This window comes from Sciurus vulgaris (genome assembly GCF_902686455.1).
Source record: "Sciurus vulgaris genome assembly, chromosome: 6".
Classification (NCBI taxonomy): domain Eukaryota; kingdom Metazoa; phylum Chordata; class Mammalia; order Rodentia; family Sciuridae; genus Sciurus; species Sciurus vulgaris.
Genome location: NC_136466.1, coordinates 90,888,935 through 90,914,896, shown reverse-complemented (window position 1 = coordinate 90,914,896; position 25,962 = coordinate 90,888,935). Strand labels below are relative to the sequence as shown.

The 25,962-nt window shown below is 38.0% G+C and overlaps 2 protein-coding genes across 3 annotated transcripts in view; both read left to right on the top strand.

Moving 5' to 3' along the window:
- Window positions 1-1,204: 1,204 nt before the first annotated feature.
- On the top strand, window positions 1,205-2,419 carry LOC306663918 (PRELI domain containing protein 3B-like). Of its 2 annotated transcripts, none has more exons than XR_013764588.1 (2): window positions 1,205-1,855; window positions 2,126-2,419. XR_013764588.1 is itself a non-coding variant. In XM_079144565.1 (2 exons), exon 1 carries the CDS (start codon window positions 1,278-1,280, stop codon window positions 1,803-1,805), a length of 528 nt encoding a protein of 175 aa, XP_079000691.1. In that variant the 5' UTR covers window positions 1,207-1,277; the 3' UTR covers window positions 1,806-1,810; window positions 2,126-2,419. The 2 variants fall into 2 exon arrangements, 1 of the variants encoding a protein (XP_079000691.1); XM_079144565.1 differs by having other exon boundaries at window positions 1,207-1,810.
- A 14,624-nt stretch (window positions 2,420-17,043) lies between these two features.
- The window catches only part of RHOBTB3 (Rho related BTB domain containing 3), a 59,922-nt gene continuing 51,003 nt past the window's right edge, over window positions 17,044-25,962 (top strand). Inside the window, exons 1-3 of the mRNA XM_079146017.1 lie at window positions 17,044-17,957; window positions 18,139-18,364; window positions 22,614-22,800. Of these exons, the coding sequence (XP_079002143.1) occupies window positions 17,956-17,957; window positions 18,139-18,364; window positions 22,614-22,800 (415 nt within the window). The 5' untranslated portion in view covers window positions 17,044-17,955. The remainder of the gene's footprint in view (window positions 17,958-18,138; window positions 18,365-22,613; window positions 22,801-25,962) is intronic.

The window sequence follows — 25,962 nt, the reverse complement described above, 5'->3', positions numbered from 1 at the left end:
AACATACAGAGAAACATAAAGAGTTTGAAAGTTGGTTGTAATGAGAATTTGGCAGTTACTGGATGGTTTTAATCTTTTAAATATCTTTCATTTTTCTCTAAATGTCTCCAGTTTTTCATTTCAGTCCCTGCATGCAATGATTTTTATGCTTGTGTATTATAACTCACTTATGTCTTAAGTCCTCTGTTCTGTCTACTAGGTCTGTGTACTAAACTGTCTTGGGACAAGTAAAGATACATGACTGCAGTAGCTGCTTATCTAAGATGACAAATAGTTTTGTAGAGTTAAAACTGATAATATAGAATAGATGGTTGGAGGGAAAGATTTACTTACTTAGTTAAAAATTATTTTATTTAGACTCATGGAATGTTATACATTGTAAATGTATATAAAGTGGTATTTTCATTTTTAAAATCATATATGGGTACCCACTAGTAATTAATTAACCACAGCATTTATTAGACAAATAAAACCAGCCTCTACAATATATTCCATACAAATATATTATCATAGCCGGTTTCATGATATTATAACAAAACACCGGAAACTGGGCAATTTGCAAAGAATATGAATTTATTTGTCACAGTTCTGAGACTGAGAAGTCCAAGATACTGGCATTTGCTGTCTTGTGAGGGCCTGGTTTCTACTTCCAAGATAACACCTTTTACTATATATACCCTCTGCAGGGGAAATGCCAAGTTCTCACACAGCAGAAGTGTGTGAGGGTGTGCCCTTCAACCTGGACCGGTTTTATAAGGTGCTAATCTCCTTCCTGGGGGTAAAGCCACACCTCCCAAAGGCCACTCCTCATAATACTACTGTATTGGGAATTGCTTGAAAATGAATTTTGAAGGGATACCATTATTCAAACCATATCATGTATAATTAAATATTCTGTTCTATTAAATTTAATAATTCCATGCCAGGGACATATCAATGACCATTAAAAAAAAAAAATATATATATATATATATATAAGTGGTTTCATCACAATGAAAATATCTCTGATGCTCAAATTTTTCATTTTTATAACTATGTATAGAGCAAATAATAAAAATTTTTCTTTAAAAGTTCAATAAAGGGGATAGGGCGCAGGGCCGCCCGATGGCGCCTGAGCGCTGCGCTGCGGCGGGGTGCGGGTGAGGCAGGGCAGTGTGTCTCGGTGCCTCATTGTCCCCCAGAGTCTTCCGGACAGGGCTCGGGCCGCCGGCACCACGAAGATCTGGACCTCAGAGCACGTCTTCGATCACCCATGGGAAACTGTTACAACAGCTTCTATGCAGAAATACCCAAACCCTATGAACCCGAGTGTGGTTGGGGTTGATGTGCTGGACAGGCATGTGGATCCCTCTGGAAAGCTGCACAGCCACAGACTTCTCAGCACAGAGTGGGGACTGCCGTCCATCGTGAAAGTGAAGTCTCTTATTGGTTCAGCAAGAACTAAAACATATGTGCAAGAACATTCTGTAGTTGATCCTGTAGAGAAAACAATGGAACTTAAATCTTCTAATATTTTCTTTACAAATATGGTTTTAGTGGATGAGAGACTTATATACAAACCACATCCTCAAGACCCAGAAAAGACTATTTTGACGCAGGAAGCCATCATCTCTGTGCAAGGAGTCAGCCTTAGCAGTTACCTGGAAGGGCTGATGGCAAGCACGATATCTTCTAATGCTAGTAAAGGCCGAGAAGCAATGGAATGGGTAATACATAAATTAAATGCTGAAATTGAAGAGTTGACAGCTTCAGCAAGAGGAAGCATTAGAACACCAATGGCGGCGGCAGCATTTGTAGAGAAATGATAAAAGTCGGTATAGAACATCAGGTCCCCAGGAATCTCCAAGCAGACAGTGTATTTATTTGTTATTTAAAAATTATAACCATATTTTAGTGAGAATGTTTTTTTTAAATAATCTGGAGTAAGGCTATGCGACTTGATCAAAACAAAAAGATACAGGACTTCTAAAATCCAAGGGATCATCTGAGGTTAGTGTGGCTCGAAAGGACTAATTTCTAGAGTTCTAGTATTTATGTGAAAATTTAGCAGTTTTTTAAAAAAGTACTTGGGAGAAATTGGCATTGACATTGAGTCTCCTTAAAATAGAATTTCAACACTTTTCAGACATTGGAACTGTACCTGACTTTGGACCAATTCCAGAACCAAGCAAGCAGAGCCCCTACACACTCACCTTGCTAATACAGACTAGAACAGCCTGCGTGGGGGAACTGACTCTAAAAGGAGGAATTGTATAGTGTTGAAAGACATTAAATTGTATAAAATAACTTGCTCTGCTAAAAACCCACAGTGTTTTGTTTTGGTACTCAAATGATATTTTTGGAGTGAAAATCATCACTAAGTCTAATATGTGACTTCAACATAAATAATATTTTATTGTATTAAAGAGTACTGTATTGATTTGCCAAAGTTTTGTAACTTAGTAAAGGTATTACCTTCCTTGGATTTGTACTTTATGATTTAACATGCTGTATCGTGGGCTGGTGATGTTAACTAAAAAAATAGTCATTACCTGAAAACAAAACAAAACAAAACAAAACAAAACAAAAAAAAGTTCAATAAAGGTCAGTTGTTAATAATGCTTATGAAGTTTATTTCCCTAATACAGTTTTATACTGACACAGTTGGTGGCAAAGTTAACCTTTGGAGACTCTGCAGGGGTGTCAAGGAGGAAAATTTCCTGTCACCTTCTTATCCCTCTGATCTTCCTTTCGACTGAACCCACAGGAAGCCAGAAGCCAAATGGTCCAGTTGGTATGGTTCATACAGACTAGCTTCCCAGTATTCAGGAAAGGGTGAAGCAGAGAGAAGAGTGGGCCTGGAGGGGCAAAGGAAGATTTAAACCAATAAAGAAAAACTGGAAAATTATCATAACATTCAGGGTAGTGGTCACCTCTGGACCGGCAAGAAGTTTTATGTTAGTATAACAGAATACCCAAGGTAGGCTGGTTTATTTAGTTTATAGTTCTGAAGATTCAAGGGCAAGTTACCAGCATTGTCTCAGTTCTGGTGAAGACCTCATGGTAGATGGCAAATGGTGTCATAATGACAGGAGTATGTATAGGAGAAAGAGATCACTTTTCAAAACAGGAAGCCAGAGAGAGAGAGAGAGAGAGAGAGAGAGAGAGAGAGAGAGAGAGAGAGAGAGAGAGAGAGAGGGGAGAGATAGAGAGAGAGAGAGAGACTAGGGTTCCAAAATCCATTCCAAGAAAATGCTCCCAATTGACCTAGGACCTTCTAGTAGGCCTCACCTTTTAAAAGTCCCACCACCCCCCTATACTGCCACCCTGGGATCAAGCCTCCAACACGTGAACCCTCGGAGGAACACACTTAAACCACATAGCATTTAGGTATGTTTAAATGCAATAGAGCAATAGAAATGCAAAGAGCAATAGAAGTTGGGAATGGCAGCATGCACCTGTAACCCCAGCTACTTGGAGACCGAGGCAGAAGGATTACAAGTTCAAGGACAGCCTTAACTACTAACTTAACTACTAAGTGAGGCCCTAAGCAACTTAGCAAGACTCTGTCTTGAGATAAAACATTAAAACAGTTGGGGATGTAATTCAGTGGTAAACTCCTGAGTTCAATCACAAATAACAAAAGAAAAAAAACACAAATAATCACAAATAACAAAACAAAAACAAAACAAAACAGTGAAGCAATAAATGCTGAAGACAGAAGAAGAGGAAAGAGTGCTGTTCCTTCAAAGACAGAAGAAGCACACATAGCTCTCCAAGAAGGACTGGTCTTAAATCAGATAAGGGAATTATATTAGCCAACTCTGCATTACTACAGTGAAATACCTGAGACAGGATACTTAGAAAGCAAAAAGAGGTTCATTTAGTTCAGAGTTCTGGAAATCCAAAATCCAAGATCAGTGGGCACCAGTGGTTTTACGTCAAATAAGGGCAGCAGACGGCAATGGCAGGAGTACATGTCAAAGCAAGCAGTCACATCACAAACCAGGAATCAGAGACAAATTGAGAGACTGGGGTCATACAATCTCCTTGAAGTCATGCTTCTAATGACCTATGAACCTCCTATTAGGTTCCAGCTTTTACTGGTCCACAGCATTTCATAATGACGTGACCCTGGGGGCCAAGCTCCCCTGACCCACCCTATTACTGGGGATTGGACTGTGTCACTTTATCACTGAGCTATGTCCCCAACCCTTTTTATTTTTTGAGACAGGGTCTCACTATGTTGCCCAGATTAACCTCAAACTTGGAAACCTCCTGCCTCAACCTTCAAAGTAGCTAGGATTACAGGTGGGTACCACAGAACCCAGCAGGGTCAAGCTTTTACATGTGTACCTTTGGGAGAGGCCCTTATTGAAAGTTAGCAGTATTATTACTGCACTATGACTGGAGGAGAAAGCAAAGGATGTGTGTGACCATGAATACATTTGCTGGTTTAGTTGCAGGAAGCTGAGGAGAGTTCCCCAGCTGATGTTTTAATTTTCTCTGTGGCATGGAACCTGTAACTAAGGAATGGGATGTCAGAGTTAGAGGTGGAAGAAAAGATAAAGAAAGACTTGCATCGCTCTGGAGAACAAGGGCATTATTTGGAGAACAAGAGCAGTACTGAATGCCGGATTGAAGTTCAAGGCATGATTTAAAGTGCAGTCAATCTGCATAATTTTGTGATTTTCTACAGTGGTATTTTTACAACTTAGATTCAGGTTGAGAAAAATCAGACACCTGAGTTTATACGGGATTGGGGTTTTGGATGGAAAACAATAGAGCAGAGGATGTAAGGACAGAGATAAGAGAAGTACCAGGAAATTTCAGTTGGAAAGGGAAAGGGATGAAAAGAGAAGAGGATGGCAGAGGGAGAAAGTGAGAATATCAAGAGTTAGGAGGTCCTATGAGAAAATGAGAGGGAGCTGCTGAGTGATGAAAACAGGGCAGAGGTCAGATATTTGAATGCATTGTGAGAAGTTGCAGACAGTGTTGATATCTAAGGTCTGACCATGGGTGAGGAGGGATGAACTGGAGTGGAGGTGATGGTCAGCAAAGATAAGGAAGCTAAGGTGTTGACAGGGAGTTCACGTGGACCTTAAGAACATGGAGGACCAAGAGCATCTTTTGCGGGGAGGGAAAAACAGATGTCAGCATTTGATGAACAATATGTGTGTTGCAGTAATCAGGCCAGGTAGGTGACTGGGAGGTTGCTTAATGAGAGCAATAAGAGAAAGAAGGGTCGTACAGTAAATATCTCTCTTGGATCCAGAAAACAGAAGTGTTTTGGGATCATGGAAAAGTTATGATTTGGCTCTTTCCCCTTGAGCCCAGTTGGAATTCCAGAGGGCAGACTACAGAGGATTAGCAGGAGGCAAAGCATGGGTAAAGAACAACGATCAGGATAAGTTATGGTTGGATCTATAAGAAGAATATCAAAGAATGGGGCATGTTAGAGTAAACGAGCTATAAAGTTTTCAGGAATAATTTGCCCTATAAACATCCTGACACTGAGTAATGGGCAATATTGGTGGCTAAGTGCTAGGTTGGCTCTGAAAGACTCCAATATTTAATTTACTCCTTGTTATGAGAATCCAGTAGTCAAATATACAAAACTCCTATATGTAGTCATTTGCATTCCTGTTCAGAGAGTTATAATTCCTTGGACAAACCATTTTCAGAGGGTGGTTCTGAATATGTGGCTATTGGATGATCTTCATGCCTAAAGCCATTATACCAATAGTTCACCAATTTTCCTAAATTGTTGGACCTGCCAATCAGAGGAGAAAGCTTTAGAAAATTGGTTATAATGTCTTTCTATGACAAGTCAGTGTTGGCATAATTCTAATTTAAATGATTTTATATGTTAAAAAATTTGGAATCAAAATGACCTGTGCTTAATAAATGTTTAATAATATTTAGTTGCTTAGTAAATGTTTGTTGAACCAAAAGATATTACTGGGCTTCCCATGTAAACATTCTACAGAGGATATGAAATATTGGCCGCATATCATAAGTTTCTAGCCCCTTTGATAGTTTCCCTTCTCTTTATACGTTAGTAAATTGGTATTCCTGTTTATACACTGGCCTCTTATGCATTGGGTTAGCACAAGCTTACTCTCCTGAGAGTGATCAATCATGAGCATCCTGCCAAAATAAAAGTTTCTGAACTTGCAAAACTAAGGAACAAGTCTTGGAAAATGTGACTTAACTGATGCAATGTCATTTTGAGGCCAGCTTGAGTAGCCCAGCTGGCCTCTCCCCACGACATTTCTAGCTTGATTTTTTAGAACAGCAACTCTATTTAGATCAATTTGACTTTCTGCAATAACAATCTTTGAGACTATGAGGGGATTGTTAGAAAAACATTGTTGTAATCAGAGTTACTATAAGGGAACTGAGCAATTTATTAGATCATAGTGAGTTAACAAAATATGCTGGCTGGAAATGCCTCCCAATTCTATAGTCTAATTCAGTTACTAATAGGATATGGTTTGTGGCTCTTGGTGGGTAGTGGGAAGTGACCCAGTAACAGACTGTTCCATTTTAAGTCTCCAACTAATAAGTACTAAAATGCTTGCACAGAAACAAAATAAAACAAAGTAACTCTGTGTGTCTGTGTGTATCTCTGTGTGTGTTGTTTGTCTTACATTTTGCTTCACCGCATCTTGTGTTAGACCAGGGTTATACATTTCTGAATGTCTTGTTCTTTTTGTTTATAGATAGACTCAGACTTTCTCCTCAGTTCTGAAGAGATAGACACAATGACCCATAAACACAGAATTTTCTCAATATGATCAGCATTTTAGTAACAATTACTGATTATTCTTTTGTATCTGTTCACCTACAAAAAGATAATTTCTCACTAACTAGTTCAACAAAATGCTACTTCTTGCTAGATTTCACCTGAAGTAAAGTTTTCTGACTCCTAAGAATTTAACTCTCCTTATGATTTGACAATTTCCATAGTAGTAAATGAAAATATATGAAGGAAAAGTCAGAATGATAACATAGCACTTCTTTAATTTTGCCTGTTGGTAATTTACTTATTGTTTTTATGTTAAATCAATAAGGATATACTATGACTTAAAGGCAAAACTTGAGAAGGCTGAAGAAATTTGGGCTTTTAGCACACTACTTATACTGCAACCTGGTGGGAGTTTAGAAATGGGAATAAATGGGAGGGTTTGTTTGCCTATTGGGGCATATTTCAAAGGAAAGGTTTGCAAAGGTCTGCTTCCCTCTGGGATTAGTCCAGAAGCATGTTTGCTTCGCCGTCTATACTTACTTCACTGAGATAGGACTGAATGTCTTAATACAGAATCAGATTGTCTTTGTTTTACCCAAGACCTAAACTGGCTGGCAGGATATTTTAACATTAAAACACCTTGAAGCAGAACAATGAACAATCTCCTTCATTAGTAGAAACAATATTGGTCCTATACAAACTGTGCCAGTCACTGGTTGGGAAGGGGGTTGGGATTTGGTAACACTGTGTAAAAAAACTTGTAGTAGAGTCATAGAGATGATAAGAACGATGATTACCTATATCCTGATGTTTTAATGTAAGAGAAAGAAAGGCAAGTATATCAATCAAAAGCTGAAATTCTAGCTTAATATTTAAAAAAAAAATTAATGCAGCTCTAAAGAGGAACATGAAGACCATCATCAGTTAGACAGTACACAAGGGGATCACTGGAGAAGGTAACAAGCAGGAAAAAAATTAAGTAAAAATAAAGTCCTCAAGATAAGCTGAACATTTTAAAGGATTCTTCTAGGTAGTCTCTTAGAATGTCCTAACAAAAAACGCAAGCTGCCAACTTAATGGGATAAGTTGGGCTTTCCTAGGAAAGAAAGACCTCTAAGAAAATGTCAGTTGCTGTTCAGTGTAAAACAGAGTTTGTAACAACAGACAGGATTGTAGACTCAGAAGTGAAACATAAAAAGTGAGTTGAGAAAAATAAGGATCAGAATTATCATGTGAGGGCAGAGGAGGTTGGGTGAAGAGGCTTTTGCAATACAATAGCCTTTGAGTGAGAAAAAGAGAACATTCCTAAGCACGTTTGTGAAAGGTTCCAGTTGGGATAATGCCCCATGGATAGTCGTAGATAGCAGAGATGCATGCACCCCAACACAGCAAATTAAAGGAGCAACATATGGGAAGAACTTAAGAGCAATTTTCCTTTGAAAACAGGACAGGTTTAGTATAGTTAAAAAAAAAAAAAAAAGCCAGATTATAGCAATACTGAAAAAAATCTATTTTAGTGTATTAGAGCTCTAAAAAAAGGGTTTATCAAACAAGTAATTTACCATTTAAATCTAGCATCCTATATTTCTGCATAGCTATGAATGAAACCTTCATAAAAATATCATATATAAATAAATGACACATAACCAATTGTGCTTGATAATGACAGTTTATGTACTTCCCTGGGAGTCATATTTTAGAATTAAAAATAGTATTCAGTTTTTCAAGGGAGAAATAACAGAGAAGCATATTAAAGGTTAAACAACCAGATTTGTTTGAAGTTCAACACTTTGGAAAGTGCTGGTAGTCCTGATTCAATGGAACTTACGTTTTGGTATTTTTATATAGTATTTTTTTTTACTGGAAATCACAATGATTGGAAAACACCACTGGTCACAATAATAGATGTTGGCGGATAAGAAAAGTTCAAAGAAAGAAAGAAACATGTTAGATCTTTTCTGAGAGAGTTCAGGGTAGTGGCAATCTGCATATACATAACATTCTGCATTTGCCCTTTGACTTTTTCAAACAAAACTGATATTGCAACCTTGCAATTTGGAAGAAATCCACAATCTAGGAAAAAAATGTAGGCTACTTCCCTGGGAAGAATCGCCCACATAATAGAATGAGCAAATCAATTTACCTTATGACTGACTGACTGAATGATTACTGACCCTGGTAAATGATACTACTTAGGTTATTCTCTGTGGAGTTATAGGGAAGCTAATCTTGAATTTTATGATTTTTGTATAAATTTGCAACCTTATCTCTCATGAAATTAGCTAAAACAATACTGTTTCAGTTAGCTTTTTCACTGCTGTGATCAAAAGATATGACAAGAACAATTTTAGAGGAGGTAAAAGTTTATTTCAGGCTCACAATTTCAGACCTCTTAGTCCACAGTTGGCCAAGTCTATTGGGCCTGAGGTAAGGCAGAACATCAGGGTGGGAGGGTGTATCAGAGGAAAACTCTCAGGACTTGTCAATCAAGAAGGAGAGAGAGAGGAGGGAGGGAGGGAGAGAGAGAGTTCTGCTCACCAGGGACAAAATATAAACCCCCAAAGTTGTGCCCCCAGTGACCTATCTCCTCTAGCCACACCCTACCTACCTATAATTATCACCCAGTTAATCCATTCAAGTGGATTGATGAACTGATTAGGTTAAAGCTCTCATTCGTGAGATTACCTCACAAATGAACCTTTGGGGGATAGCTCATATCTAAAACATAACAAGCACTAATACATTTTTTCATTGAAATGATTTCTAGGCAAGTAGATCTGTAGTTTGTGCTGTTTTCCCCTCTCTTTTACTTCCTGTCTTGCAGCCTCCCTCACCTCAACAGCCAGCCCCAGGGCCCTGTTCTGCTTTCTGGCAGCCCCAGCTTCACTTAGTTCTTCTAAGCATGCTGTCTAGAGCAGAATTTTAGACAGCAAATTTGATAGATTCCATTTTTTTTTTTTTTTTTTTTTGAGGATTGAACCCAAGGCATTTTACCACTAAGCTATATTTCCAGTCCTTTTTACTTCTGAGACAGAGTCTTGCTAAGTTGCTTAGGCATTGTTAAGTTGCTGAGATTATAGGCATGTGCTTCCAGGCCCTACAGCTCCACACTTTTTGCATCAACACCCCATCAGAAAGAATTTTAAGCATGGTCCCAAGAATTTTATGTTACTTGCATATATTACTGTTAATACATTGTGAAAACAATAAGACATACTGAAATAGACATTTTTCAATAGATGAGATATTATCAAGTAAATGATACTAATTAAAAATGCATTACTGATAAAATGAAAACATTTCATATATAATGCAATTATTAGTAAAGTTTTTTTTTGAAGGATGATAATTGAATACATGTCATTATTTTTTAAATCTTGTTTTACTCTGTGATACAGTAAAACAGATGTCTGATTTTATGTTCAGTTTATTTAAAGGCACTCTGAAAAGAGCTCACAAAAAATATGTGAAGCTAAATGGAAGAAGTGCTTCATTAGCTGGTTACTAAATAATACTCATTTTCAATCCCATCACTCATTATGCAAAGGTTTTACTCGAAATCTAATGAATGCATTTCCATTTTGCCTAATATTGCTCATTTCTTCCAACAAACTAATCAGAAGGTGTTGTATATATTAACATTTTTAACACATGGCTTCAAAATCCACTGAAATTTAGAAAATGTTTAGGGAAAGTAGAAAGTTGTATCAGAGTTTTTATAGGTACTGTTCTCAATCAGAAAAATTGTGTGATGAAGGCAATATTTTCATACATCCACTTACCACCGTGCGTAAGGGCACAGCCCCTGGGGTCAAGTGCCTAAGCTGGAATCCCAGCTCCTCTACTCGCTGCCTGAGTAACTGTGGGTAGGTTACTTAATCTCTCTATGCTCCAATATTCTCTTCAGTAAATTAGGATAGTAATAGAATCTACTCATGGGGATATTTTGAGAATTTAATAAGTCAATATTTATAAATCACTTAATATAATGCCTGTCATACACTAATTCTATATAAGTATATAAAGGATTATGGGGCTCTGCTGCTGGGAGAATATTGAGTAAAGCCATGTTTGAAATCAGTTAGTTATTGCATTATAAAGTTGGACATATATATACCCTGAGACCTGGCAAACTCACGAATATACTGTATTTTAAAGTAAGAGTGATCCTAGCAGCTTTGTTTTAATTGGCAAAAACTAAAAACAACCCACATTTTGCTACAATGGAATTGATAAATAATGGTCACATATACTTCCATTGGATGCTATTTAGTAACAAAATGGAAAGAAAGAAATGGACTATAGCTACATCTACAAGGTTGAATCTTATGAACAAAACAATCAAGGCACAAGAGTGTATATAGGGTGCTGTGGCTCAGTGGTAGAGCACTCACGTGGTAGGTGTGAGTCCTGAGTTTGTTCCTCAGCACCACGTAAAAATAAGTAAAATAAAGGTATTGTGTTCCTCTACAACTAAAAACATTATTAAAAAAAAGAGTATGCAAAATGTGATATCATGTATAGAAAGTTCAAAAGGAAGCAAAATCAAAATATTTGTTTAGGAATGTGTGTATATATATATGTATATAGTAAAACTACAAGGAAAAATAAACAAATCATCATAAAAGTCAGTTGCATTATTCTCTCTGAGAAAAGAAGGGCTGTAACTGAGGAGAGGCTCCCCTGGTGTGTGTGTGTGTGTGTGTGTGTGTGTGTGTGTGTGTGTGTGTGTGTGTGTGTGTTTTCACAGGTGCACATACACACTGATAGCACTATGTTTTTTAGCCTGGAAAATTTTAGGAATGTTTATTTTATAATTATTTACTAAATTATGAGCTTATCTTTCTGAATGAGTATTGTATTTCACAATAGAAAAAAATGGTTTTTAAAAACTGCCTAAAATTCTTGCTTTCAGAAAATTAACCACGTTGATAGCATCCTTTAGTATTTTGTGCTCTGGGTCTATCTTTTTTGCTGGATATAACTGCCTTTGAGAGACGATGTGATGTATTTCACGTGGTTGCTCACAGAGTAACCCTTGCTTGGAATCTTTTCTTAGTCCGACTGCCCCCTCCCTTCTTTTTTTAGCCAAAGCAACTGACCCATCAGGGGTCACACATACATAAGTTTTGCATAAAACATACTTTTTATTTTTTAAAAGGTTGGTTATTATTGGGTATTGTTGAAAGATGCAGAAGAGAATTTTTTCGGTTCAAAAAAAAAAAAAGGCATTTCAAAATTGCATTTCATTATTGAAACACCATCTAGTAAATACCATACAGAAACAGAATCCACCAAATACCATAAATAGAATATTAAAAACATCTGTGCTTTCAGTTCAACCTTACAATAAGCTTCCCATTCAGTATCACTTGCTCTAACATTGTATCTTTGGGTTTTAGCAAAGCTTTACGTGCATAGTCACAAGGTATTTGCTGACAAAGGAATGCAGTTGTTTTTTTCCGTTTGCGCTCCATGTATTATTTCAGACATTTTAACTTGGCATGAAGACAGCTACTTCCCCAAAGCAATGGTGTGTTGCTTTTTGACTTTCATTTTTAAGAAAACTTTAAAGACTTTTCAGTACTTGTATTGGTGCTTTTTCTTTAATATATTTCTTTGACTAGTATAATACTTAGGTATGCTGGGAGCATTCTTGAGTTTCACCTCAGGCGTGGATGCTTAGTTTTTAAATGAGTAGCCAACTATGATTGATTCAGAATATCATTAACTAGAATATGTACTTTGGGTGAAGTTGATGTTCCTAAAAGATGTGAATTCACACTTCAAATAGTGTTCTCATTCAAAGGGAAGTCAGTAGCATGAAGGAAAGGGAAGAGGGGAGAAAAAGGGGAAATAGGGAGGAATGACATTGACTGAATTTTATTGTTATATCATGTGCATGCACAAATACGTAACAACAAATTCCACCATTATGTATAATTATAATGCACCAATAAACATGTGGAAAAAAACAGTGTTCATTAATATCAATTATTATGACCAGTTTCTCAGTTCTGATTAGTTATTTAGTTTTGTCCTTCGTATGGCTCCTGAAGTGTCAGAAGTTAGCCAGGCTAGCTGTTGTTCTTGCATTTTTTATACTATCTCTATTCGTCTATGTTGTAGTGTTTACTTTACTTAAAAATAATCTAGGGCTGGGGATATAGCTCAGTTGGTAGAGTGCTTGTTTTGCAAGCACAAGGCCCTGGGTTCAGTCCCCAGTACCGGAAAAAAAAAAAAAAAAAAAATCTAGAATCCCCTTAGCTAGACACAGAAGCTCTAACATGTGACCACATGCTGAAAGACTACACAGAAGGGTACCTGTGCCCCCAACCCCACCACTGTGCTATCTGTCCTGGATCAAGTGGGGGTGCCAGTGCCAATCCTACATTAAACATTAGCAAACTTTATTTCGTTTTTTTTTTCTTTTTTGAAAAAAAAATGTATTTATGAATAGAAATTAAATATTTATTTTGGAATTTCAGTGGGCATCTACTGTACCCTACTTTAAAGTCACTTGCTCAGTCACAAAACTTTGTTTTAAACCTTAGCAATCCCTTCTTTATAATAAAAATGAACATGAAACTCTAATCTTTAAAGGAAAAGATGACAATAAGACTGCTCTTGTCAACTTTAATGTGATAGGGCATCAGAGTTCAGACCTCTGCTTACTTACCTTTCTGTGCTACCTCCTCAGGCAAGACTTGAAGAATACTCTGTGAAAACCTGGTTTCTCTGAAAAATTAGGAAAAAAAATTGTGCCAAGTCTAGCTCTCTAGGACTGCCCTCACCAACACTTGCTTTCTCTAGGCATTAAGGAACCAGTATGCTTTCAAAAGCTGGTATGTTAATATCAAGATCTGAAGACCAGTAATAACTCACTGGTTACCTCACAGGTACCATTTGCTGTATCTGTTCTGGATAAAGATTTCTAACAGAGTGGATGTGAAATAGTAGAGGTATTTCAGCATCTGAAATAAGAGAAACTGTAGTTTGGGCTAGAAGCCTTTTCTGTGTGTTCCCCAACGACCATGATAATCTAATGGACATGATAATCTAATTTGTTATAATTTGCTTCAGTAAAAGTAGTAATTTAAAAAATGTTGCTAATAAGGGAAACTACAAAAATATAAAACAAACAAAATTTGAAATAAAAGGAAAATAACTACTAAAAAGTAGTCTTAAGATTATCATGATAAGTATTTTTAAGATTCAGGAAATGGACCATCTGTGCTATTACAATCAGCTATGAAAAGAATACAAGCTCCTGTAATAATGGACCTCAAAATGTCTGGTAGAACTTAATAAAGATCTAATTCTTACTCATGTCACAGTGTAACACATGCTGTGAGGAGGCTCTGTTGTAACCAGCCACTCAGGGACTGATTCCACATTGCAGTGCTAGTGTCCTCCAACTCCTAACTTCAAGGCTGACCTAGTTCCATTTGGTTGGTAGATGGAAGGACATAAGAAAGTAGAGAAGAAATGCCTTCTCTTAATTGTGCAGTAGGAACACATCCTATTGGTGAGAACTTATGATGATTCAAAAAGTTTAGGAAATGTAGGTTAGCTGTTTTGGAAGAGATATGGGGTTTGGTGAGCAACTAGCCAGGGTTTGTCTTATGTAGGGGAGGGGAGAGAATCTAGACCTGGGGTTCCCAAACTATAACTTGAGTATCAATGGCTCTGATTTTGGAAGTGCCCTGGGAAGCCTCTGATACTCTTCTTTCTGCTTGCCTTAATATAGAACTCTGCACTTCACTTCTTGCAGTTCCATGAATGAGCTTTGATCATGTAAGATCCAATACGTTTGCATGTGATTGGTATGAGATGTCTCTCCAGTTCTTTTTTTTTTTTTTTTGTCTTTTTTCTTTTTGTAGTACAGGGGATTGAACTCAGAGCCTCCCACGTGCTAGGCAAGTGCTCCACTACTGAGCTATACTCCCAGTTCTTTTTATTTCATTTCAAGGCTGTCCTTTGGGCTGGGGAGATAGCTCAGTTGGTAGAGTGCTTGCTTTGTAAGCACAAGGCCCTGGGTTTGATCCCCAGCACCCAAAAAAAAAAAAAAAAAAAAAAAAAGGCAAGGCTGTCCTTGAATTTGGGATCCTCCTATCTTTGCATTTCAAGTAGTTGGGATTACAGGCATGTGACCTGTACCCTGCACCCGGCTGTCCAGTTTTTCATAATACTCCTTCCCTTTCAACCTCTTCTTCCAAATCTACCAAATCAGTCCTCATCTTTTAAAACCCAAGACAATGTTTACTTCCTCTATGAACTTCTCTTATGACACATATAGCACAGATCTCTTTACAGAACTGAACTTTATTCTTGTACCTCCTACATACCTCTATTACTGAATGCATTAGCCTGTATCATAATTATTAAAGGAAACAGCATATTTTCAAAAGGATTGGGTATCTTAACATTCATGATTTAGTGACCATTAATAGACTTAGCTTTTCAAGGGCAAGGACTGAGATATAACTTAGTATCTTCCATACCTACCCAGCACTGGCCTGGGATATATATATATATGTAATATATGTATGTATTTGTATATATATATATACATATATATACAAATAAATACACAGACACACACACACACACACACACACACTCAGTAACTGAAGGAAAAATTAATGCTTTCTCCTTCCTGCCACTTCCTAGTTATCACACATCTGTGTCTTTTTGTTTGTTCTTGTATGTTTTGCATTGTGGTAAAACAAAAACAAAAGCAAAAACAAAACCCACAAAATTCACCATCTTAACTATGTTTTAGTGTTACAATAGTGTTAACAATATGCACTTTGTTGTGTAACTGATTTCTATAACTTTTTCATTTTGCAAAATGGAATCTCCACCCACTAAGTAACTCCCCTTTTGCCCCTCCCCCAGCCCTGGAAAACAGTTCCACTTTCTGTTTCTAAGAACTTGACTACTTTAAATATATCATGTAAGTGGAATGATTCAGCATTTGTCTTTTTGTGACTGCTATTTTCACTTAGCACAATGTCTTAAAGATTTATCCATGTCGTAGGATGACAGTATTACCTTCATTTTTAAAGGCTTATTAACAGTTCATTGAGCCAGGCATGGCGGCTAGCACTTATAAATTCAGGTATTCTGGAAACTTGAGGAGGGAGGATAGCTTAAACCCAGGAGTTTGAGACTAGTTTGGACAACAAAGTGTGAATGTGTCTATAAAAAATTAAAAAAATTTAAAAAATTAAAAAAGGAAAAGGAAAGAAATTTATAAATTAATCAATTAATCTACCTCATATACTTGTTTTCTTTATCAATTCACCCATTTTGGTATCCTTTTTTTTTTTTTTTCCCCACCCTTTGTGGTTCTGGGGATTGAACTTGGTGGTGCTCTACCATTGAGCCACATCCCAGTTCTTTTTATTTTTTGAGACAGGGTCTTTCTGGCCTTGAACTTGTGATCCTCATGCCTCAGACTTCTGAGTCACTGGGATTACAGACATAGGCCAGCGTCTTTTTGTATGCCTTGTTGGTAAATGGAGGGGACTGATGAAAAACATTTTCTATTGACTGAAAAGCAAAGGTGATGCTGTATGCTTGAACTTTTCAGGATGGTTAAGGTTCTAGAGATTAAAAGAAATTATACTTAGGTGCAGAGAAATTAATTTTAAAAACCTCTATGACTACTCAGAGCTAAGAAGAAACAAACTATTTTCAACTGAAATAAGGGTCCATAATAAAAAGTCTATTGACATTCCCTCCTCAGTACCTCCTGTTTCATACACTCTAAATGTTGCTCTGATGAGAAAAGAAACAGCCCAATTTTAAAGTAGGGCAAAATAAATATAAATAAAAGGATCAACTAACTCTTTTAGCATAGAGTATTTGTGCGGATTTTAGTGTTTATGGAGAAGCTGCAGAGTTACCCCTGGCCCCTTGGTATTTGCAGTAGTCCTTGTGTTCATTTGCAGTGAAGAAGTTTGAGGCCCTTTCCGGGACAGGCACAATCTTTACTTCAGCGTGTCATCATGAAAGAATCTAAAGTATCCTTGCATTAACATGATCCTTATTTATTTATTTATTTTTTCAGTTGGTTTGGGCAATATTATTAAATATGTTGCCATAAAGTGTACTGAAAAATCTCCAATTAGCGAACTTCCTTCAAAAAAGATAAGACTAAAAATCCCAGCACTTAAAATATTGCATTTTGGCGAAATATGTCAAATATAGCCTGAAATAGTAAATAATCCCCCAAAGCAACGTTAGCAAATTAATTGTGTGTGAACAAAGAACCTTTTTTTGCTGCAGCAGCATGAATGTTGCCTTTATTTTTGTTCTCACAAGTACGATTTTAGAAAACAGCTGTAGCGCATGTTGACAAATGACAAAGCGGCAGACGTGGTAAAACACTTTCCGCCAAGGCCAAAGCGTGTGGGGCGGGGGGCGGGGTTGCTGGAGCCGCAAACTGGCTGGAATCCCTGGGTTCGCTAGTCTCTTTTTTTCCAGTCCGGAGTGAGAGGGGGCCTCCTCGCCCCACCCCCTTTCCTGGCTCTGGTTACAGCCTTTCGAGTTGAGCAAACTTGCTGCTGGCGGATTGGCGGCCGGGAGCTCTTTGGCTTAGGCGTTGTATTTATTAATTTATATTCCACGGCGCCCCAAGCGGGCCGCTCCTTTGTATCCGGCCGCCACCGCCCAGGTCCAGGGCCTCCGCGGGCAGCTCGTCCACCGCGTCTGCCGGACTCCCGCGGCCGGCACGTGCTGGGCCCGGCCGCCCCAGGGGGCGGAGGCCCGGGCTTTTTTTTTTTTTTCCTACCCCCTCTTTGCCAGAAGGAGGAGCAGCGGCAACAGCAGCAGTAGGAGGCGACAGCTGCCCCGCCAGGGAGGCGCGGCGGAGCAGGGGCTGCGGTCAGCTGAATCCACTCGGGGCTGCAGACTTGCCCCGCGCACCGCGACTCACTGCAGCGGCGGCCGCCGGCGATGTTCCCCGGCACTTCCTGACTGGAGGGTGCACTCGGCCGCGCTCACACGCCCCCGGCCCCGGGCCCCGGGCTCGCTCGCTTGCTGCCTGGCTGGCTCGCGCGGCCCCGCTCTGCGTCGGCCGCGCCGCGGTGGAGGCGCGCTAGGGGGACGCGGCCGGGGATGAGCGGCTTGCGGGTAAACACGCCACCGACTGGCCCCGAGAGGCGGTGAGGAGCTGGTTTTCTCCGAATCGCCGCCCTGCCCTTGAATTTGAGATCATGTACGTACGCGTCGAGGTCCTGCCATTGTCTGTGCCCGGAACGCGTGCGGTGCGCCCCGGGGCCAGGGGCTCGCGCCCACCCTCGCTGCGCGCTGCCCCCACCACTTCCTGTTCGGATGAAAGGGACAGGCAAGCTGATGGTGCTGCTTTTCTCCCTTCGCCCCCCTTTTTGTCGGTGCAGGTCCATTCACATCGTGGCGCTGGGGAACGAAGGCGACGCGTTCCACCAGGACAATCGGCCGTCGGGGCTCATCCGCACTTACCTGGGGAGAAGCCCTCTGGTCTCAGGGGACGAAAGCAGCTTGTTGCTGAACGCGACCAGCACGGTCGCACGTCCAGTGTTCACCGAGTATCAGGCCAGTGCGTTTGGGAACGTCAAGCTCGTGGTTCACGACTGTCCCGTGTGGGTAAGGGGCAGCAGCTGCTCCGTGCCGAGGCTGAAGGAGCTTTTCTTTCTTTCGTTCTCCCCACTTTTCCCACTTCCATGAACGTGGAGTGTCTGCCTTACTTGGGTAGAGTTTTTAAACATTTTGGGGGAAATCTGTGGTCTTTGTTTAGTTGGGCAGTGGGCAGCCCAGTCAGAGAACCGGGCTGTCGGGTAAAAAGCCCAAGTGGGAGCTTGGAGCACCCAGTCGTACACTGCACGACTGGGTTGTCCCTTGGTAGACAGCTGACAGTTGAATGTGCCAACCCCAAAGGACAGGGTCACCAAGTTCTACTAGCAAAGAGCAATGTTTTTTCATGCCTACCCTGTGGAGGATAGAGTAATACTAGTGTTCTATAAATATAGCCCTCTTATAGCTCAGTGCAGGCAAAAATACTTTTCGCTGGACAGTTCAGAAATAGAACGTGAAGGTGGGGAAAGACAGGGACTGAGAATTAATATTAAACGGCTTATTTATAGTACTAGTAACTATACTCTGAACTAAACTCTGAAAGTTTTAAAAAATTTTAGTAATGCAAATACTTTTCCTATACAGCTCTTTTAGTCACTCATAAGTCAGAAATAATATAATGAATGTTTGGAATTTAAAAAAAAAAAAACTTTACGATTTGTGATAATTAAATGAAACTGTAGCGAAATAAATAAAATTTAGCCTGATTCCTGTATGCTTGACAAAAGGACAAAGGAATCTACTTCTTGACACATATATTTTCAGTACACTCTAACAGTATATTTAAAATGTTTTCATTTAGTCTTTTTGAGAATGTCTGATTCTTTACTGATGTTGTTAAATATATTTCAGCTGAAGATTACATTTTATACAGAAGAATATTTAGTGTCTGAGAGAATAATAAACTACTATGTGAGATTTTCCAGTTAAACAGCAAATTTTAATAAAACCAAGTCAGCTGTACTAGCATACCTTTAAAGAAATGTATAGAATGTACTTAGAAAAATTCTAAACAAATTTCCATATTATTGAAAGAAAAGATTGCTTGCCCATATAAATATTCAGTTAAAGGAAAGTTTTGTTAGTGTGCTGAAATAAATTTCAAACAGGCTTTTCAAAAGGTGGAATGTTATTAAGCCCCTTGCTGTGACAGTGATGATGCTGTTCATAAGAAGGATCAATGGAGTCTTTGCAAGCAAATTAAGCATTTCTTTTACTTTTGGCCCTTTTATTATGAAAGATCTTACAGCCTTTAAGACTTATTGGATCAACATGGAGTTGTTTAGTGAACAGAGTAAATAGATGTACAGAAAATAAAATAAGCAGAATTAGGATGTTAGAATTACTTTTCCTGTTTTTAATTTGAGCTGTTAACTCTTTCCTGTTTATGTTGATAATTTATCAAACGATGCTTGTGATCCCATGTATTGTGTGTAGTAGAATGAAATCTTTCAAAAGGATAAAGTAAGCTTTTGTAGTCTGTATTCTTGTCATATACTGATTTTCTGGTTTATTATGCTAATCACTTTTCATTTAGTTAGACTCTTGTGGTACCAAGTTTGTAACCAGGTCTAATTTTCTAGGTTATAATGGTTCTTCAAACATAGTAGGTTACATTTGCAGAGTTGCTCATTCTAAGGTGCTTTTCTTCTCTAGGTATTAAGTAAAGCCCATCAGAGATATTAAAGGTGATTGTGTTATTGACATATGAACTGAATCAGAATGTGAAATGTAGCAGAGGAGGTAGCACATGGGTTTTGATATCAAAAGGAACTAATTTCCGAGCCCCACATTGCCCACTTAGTGCCTTTCTGTCTTTGGTAAATCATTTACCTTCTCTCAGTCTTATTGTCTATAGACTAATCATCATAATCTCTTCTCCTATAGTTCTGCTGAAGGGTAAATGAGATAGTACATGTAAAGTTCTAAGTGTAGAACCTGGCGTGTATTAGTGTTCCATAAGTGGTACCTGCTATAATAATAAAATGTTTATTGTAACTCTAGTATAGTCATGTATCACCTATACTGAGCAAAGGTAAAATTTCCCCATGTCCTTTGAGATTTAAACCAATACAGCAGGTTGGAACAGTGATATTAGTTATAAGTATCTAGTAGATAATATATTTGAAGCACCACAATCAAGTAGAATAAAATTTTTGTTTCATTGTAGAAATTCAGATTTTTTTTTTTTAAAGATGAGTTCCATTCTCCAAATGTGGTTCCAAGTTTTGTGTTGCATAATCCCCTAGAGGAAATACTGGAATCGATTCACAAGAGTTGGGAGAATCTTATTTCCTTCATAATTCTAGAATCCAGTGAAACATTTTCTCTTCGACATAGCTTGAGAAGAAATGTGTTGTTGCTGCCTTGGAGTTGGGATAAATAGTTGTGCTTCTATTCCCTACTTTCTGTAGACCCTCAGTCTTATTCTGTCTCTTTGGCCATATGTATTTGGCACTTTTAAAATAAATATGTTTCAAATAAAACTCATTATTTTGCATCTCTCTCATCCATTTCCTTTTTTTTTTTTTTTTGCAGTTATGCAGCTATGTTGTTACTTCATTTCACAATTGTACATCTTTTCCTGTTTACCAAAATATTTTATAAAAAGCAGTGAGCTAATGCATTCACAATTTTCTTGTGCAGGGTTTGAAGTTCTGATTTCTATTAACAAAGAAAGTGTTTTGGTCTTTGTACCCAATACCACAAAGTTAATGATGCTCAAACCCATTTTTTTTTCATGACATTTTTCCTTAAATATCCCCTTTTTCTGTACACCTCTCCAGTAGCTTCTGAATTTTGACTTATTTGGAATGTGAAAAGCAGATGCTTATTTTTTATTTTTTAAATTCTCTCAGTTAAATGAATGCTTAATATTGGTCCCACTTAGTTCGAATCCTATTTATATGAGTTTATCCCTTTTTTGTTATTCTTACATACTCTGGTATACTTCTATACTTTGAACTTGAATTCTGTTTAACAGATACATTTGGAATTATATGAGGTTTGTGGTTGGGACTTGGAAATCAGTAGTGTTCTGCTGGGAAGTACTCACATTTTCTTGGGTTGTATCCCACATCATTCCCCATAACTCATCCCATTCCACTCTCTACCTCCTTCCACTCTCTCAAGTTTGTTACTTTACCTTTGGTATTGATAGTCCCCCCCCCCCCCCCCCCCCCCCCCCCCCCCCGTTCATTTAAACTTCCTTCAAAAATGCTCCTTTTGTTCCACTTTCAATAGGGCATTCCTGTTTAGAAATTCTGCAGTTCTCATTACTTGTCTGACCCCCTTGTGGGGGTCAGTTGGGAAGGTATAGGCAATGGGGGGCACTGGTCAGAAGCTATCTCTGCACAAGGGCAACTCTGTGTAACACTCCAGGATTTTTCTCTCACAGGTTAAAAGTTCTGTCACAGATCTTGATTGGTTGATTCAGATACTATTAACCCTGTTGAATTCATATTTCATACTTATACTGCAAACTTCCATAGCCAAAACAGTTGGCCAACCAACTGTCTTATTTCCTTAGTCTGATTTTATTATATCCAAGAAATATATATCAAAGGCCAAATGTAAGGATGAATAATGATTAATGGTTAATTACAATATGAGAAGAAAGCTACTAGTTTTTATTTGGCAGTAGAATTAAGATCCATAATGATATTTTTCTCATACTACTGTTTGTACAAAAACTTTGAAAAATTGTTAAGATATCAAAGCACTAAATTTTAAGGAGTAGGGTCTATAATAAATTACTTATGGTCCCAATTCTAAGTATAAATATTATTCAATAACATACAAAAAGAATTTCAGAACTAGAAAGATTTATGTTGAACTTTTAATTTATATAAGCAAAACAAACTAGATCACAGAAAATCCTTTGAAGCTTTGTTACTCATACTTTTACTCTTTCATTTAATACCATAATGTTACATTTTAAAAATTAGGTGATTAAAAACAGCATTACTTTTAGAATGCTTATTTTTAAAGCATAGATACTGAAAGGGATTGCTTCTTTCATCAAACTCTCATTTTCTAGATATCATGTTGAGCCAATAATTCTTATCTAGGCTAAATGAAGAAAACTTTAAAAAAAAAAATCAAACATTTTAAATTTTATATAGCTCCTGTTTAAAAATAAATTTATGTTCATTCCAAAAATTTAAGTATAGCAAAAAATTTAAACTAGTATGTTATATTTGATTTTGTGATTGATTTGAATATAAGTAGACTAAAGTTTGCTGTCTACATTCTGGTTTAGGACATTTTTGACAGTGATTGGTACACTTCTCGAAACCTGATTGGGAGTGCTGACATCATTGTGATCAAATACAACGTAAATGACAAGTTTTCATTCCATGAAGTAAAGGACAATTATATTCCAGTGATAAAAAGAGCATTAAATTCAGTTCCAGTAATCATTGCTGCTGTTGGTACCAGACAAAATGGTAAGTATTTAATTTTCTTTTTTATAATGAGCTTGCAGGTACCACATTAAGCTTGAATAGAGTTAAGTTTATTAATGATTAATACAGTTTTGTTTCTTTACCCAAATGACTGTGGGTTCAAATGCCAGTTGTTAACCTTTTCATCATCTGATACAATAAGGAGACATCAAAGGAGAGGATTGGAAACTGCTGTGACGCTGAAGGGTACAAATCTCTTTTACCCTGCTCTTCCCCGTAATAAAGAAGTCAATAATTGTGTTCTTTTGACATATGAAAGGTACTAAACTGACATTGAGCCCTAGAAAGCTTTTCTTGACTGTCTAAAGGTTTACCCAATTGGAGAGGATGGCTTATCCGCATGAAGGTGTGAGTGTGGGAGCAGGATTTTTAGGTGGATGACAATGAGTGAGCTGAGTACTCTGACACTGCTACCTGAGGAAAGGCTGTTCACTCCATGGCTAATGTGCTGGATTGGTTGGGGCAGTTGTAGTCACTGATTCTATGTATGTTGTCATCTACTCAAGGTCAACTCAAGATTCACCTTCATTTGGTGGTATTTACATATCTTCCTAGTAGTAGTATTCACTCAGTAAAGCTGTTTTTAAGATTTTATTATTTTTTATTTTTTATTTTGTTGGGGGGGTACCGGGGATTGAACTCAGGGACACTTGACCACTGAACCACATCCCTAGCCCTATTTTGTATTTTATTTAGAGACAGGCTCTCACTGAGTTGCTTAGTGCCTTGCTGTTGCTGAGGCTGGCTTTGAATTCTTGGTCCTCCTGCCTCAACCTCCAGAGCTGCTGGAATGACAGGCATGTAACACCACGCCTGGCTTAAAGTTTTCTTTTTTATTTATTAATTTTTTGACCTTTTGTATTGCAGTATAACAAAGAAAAGACCATAAAGTTCACTAGTGTTGGAGTGTAGCTTAATGTATTTGTGCCTGTGTGTACATCCTTATATAACCATTGCATTGATCAGAGGGCAGGACACAACACCTGCAGTACTTCAGATGGTTCCCTTAGGCCTCTTTTCTTTTCTTTCTTTCTTTCTTTTTTTTTTTTTTTTATTATTGTAAACAAATGGGATACATGTTGTTTCTCTGTTTGTACATGGAATAAAGGCATACCATTTGTGTAATCATAAACTTACATAGGGTAATGTTGTTTGATTCATTCTGTTATTTTTTCCCTTCCCCCCACCCCTCCCACACCTCTTTTCCCTCTATACAGTCCTTCCTTCCTCCATTCTTGCCCCCCGCCCTAACCCTAACCCCTCCCACCCATTATGTGTCATCATCCGCTTATCAGAGAGATCATTCTTCCTTTGGTTTTTTGAGATTGGCTTATCTCATTTAGCATGATATTCTCCAATTGCATCCATTTGCCTGTAAATGCCATAATTTTATTATTCTTTATGCCTGAGTAATATTCCATTGTATATATATACCACAGTTTCTTTATGCATTCATCAATTGAAGGACATCTAGGTTAGTTCCACAATCTGGCTATTGTGAATTGAGCAGCTATGAACATTGATGTGGCTATATCTTTGTAGTATGCTGATTTTAAGTCCTTTGGGTATAGGCCAAGGAGTGGGATAACTGGGTCAAGTGGTGGTTCCATTCCAAGTTTTCTAAGGAATCTCCACAGTTTTCCAGAGTGGCTGCACTAATTTGCAGCCCCACCAGCAATGTATGAGTATACCTTTTTCCCCACATCCTCGCCAACACCTGTTTTTGCTTGTATTCTTGATAATCACCATTCTAATTGGGGTAAGATGGAATCTTAGAGTGGTTTTGATTTGCATTTCTCTTATTACTAGAGATGCGGGACATTTTTCCATATGTTTGTTGATTGCTTGTAGATCTTCTTCTGTGAAGTGTCTGTTCATTTCCTTAGCCCATTTGTTGATTGGGTTATGTGTATTCTTGGTGGAGAGTTTTTTGAGTTCTTTATAGATTCTGGAGATTAGTGCTCTATCTGAAATATAATTGGCAAAGATTTTCTCCCACTCTATAGGCTCTTTCTTCGCATTGCTGATAGTTTCCTTTGCTGAGAGAAAGCTTTTTAGTTTGAATCTATTCCAGTTATTGATTCTTGCTTTTATTTCTTGTGCTATGGGAGTCCTGTTGACGAAGTCTGGTCCTAAGCTGACATGTTGAAGATCTGGACCTACTTTTTCTTCTATAAGATCCAGGGTCTCTGGTCTGATTCTGAGGTCCTTAATCCATTTTGAGTTGAGTTTCGTGCACGGTGAAAGATATGGGTTTAGTTTCATTCTGTTGCATATGGATTTCCAATTTTCCCAGCACCATTTGTTGAAGAGGCTATCTTTTCTCCATTGCATATTTTTGGCCCCTTTGTCTAGTATGAGAAAATTGTATTTATTTGGGTTTGTGTCTGTGTCCTCTATTCTGTACCATTGATCTACCTTTCTATTTTGGTACCAATACCATGCCATTTTTGTTACTATTGCTTTGTAGTATAGTTGAAGTTCTGGTATTGCGATACCCCCAGCTTCATTTTTCCTGTGAAGGATTGCTTTAGCTATTCTGGGTTTCTTATTCTTCCAGATGGATTTCATGATTGCTTGCTCTATTTCTGTAAGGTACGTCATTGGGATTTTAATTGGAATTGCATAGAATCTGTATAGCACTTTTGGTAGTATGGTTAGACCTGTTTTCTAGGTAATAACACCTTTCCTCAGAGGAAAATGCTGTTCTGACTTCTAACTACATAGATTAGTTTTTACCTATTCTTGAACTTTATACAAATGAAATTATAGGATGTGTTGCTCTTTTTATTGCTTTACATTATCCTATTGTATGGATATGCCGTAGTTTATGTATTCATTCTCCTTTTGATGATACCTAGTTTGTTCCCTAGGAGTAGGATTGCTGGGTCATAGGGTAGGTATATGTTTAGCATTAGTAAAGTGAAGCAAGCTTGATCCACCATTGACCCCTCATCCTCTCTACTTCCCTATTTTTTTTTTTTTTTTTCCAGGTCATGATTCTTGAAAGAACCATCCACACTTCCTGAGTCCACTTCCTTTTCATTCTTCAGCTTACTACAGTCTCATTTTGACTTGCACAGTTACCCCAAGTTCTCACTGGGGTTGCCAGTTATATCCTTATTGCCAAATTTAATACATTTT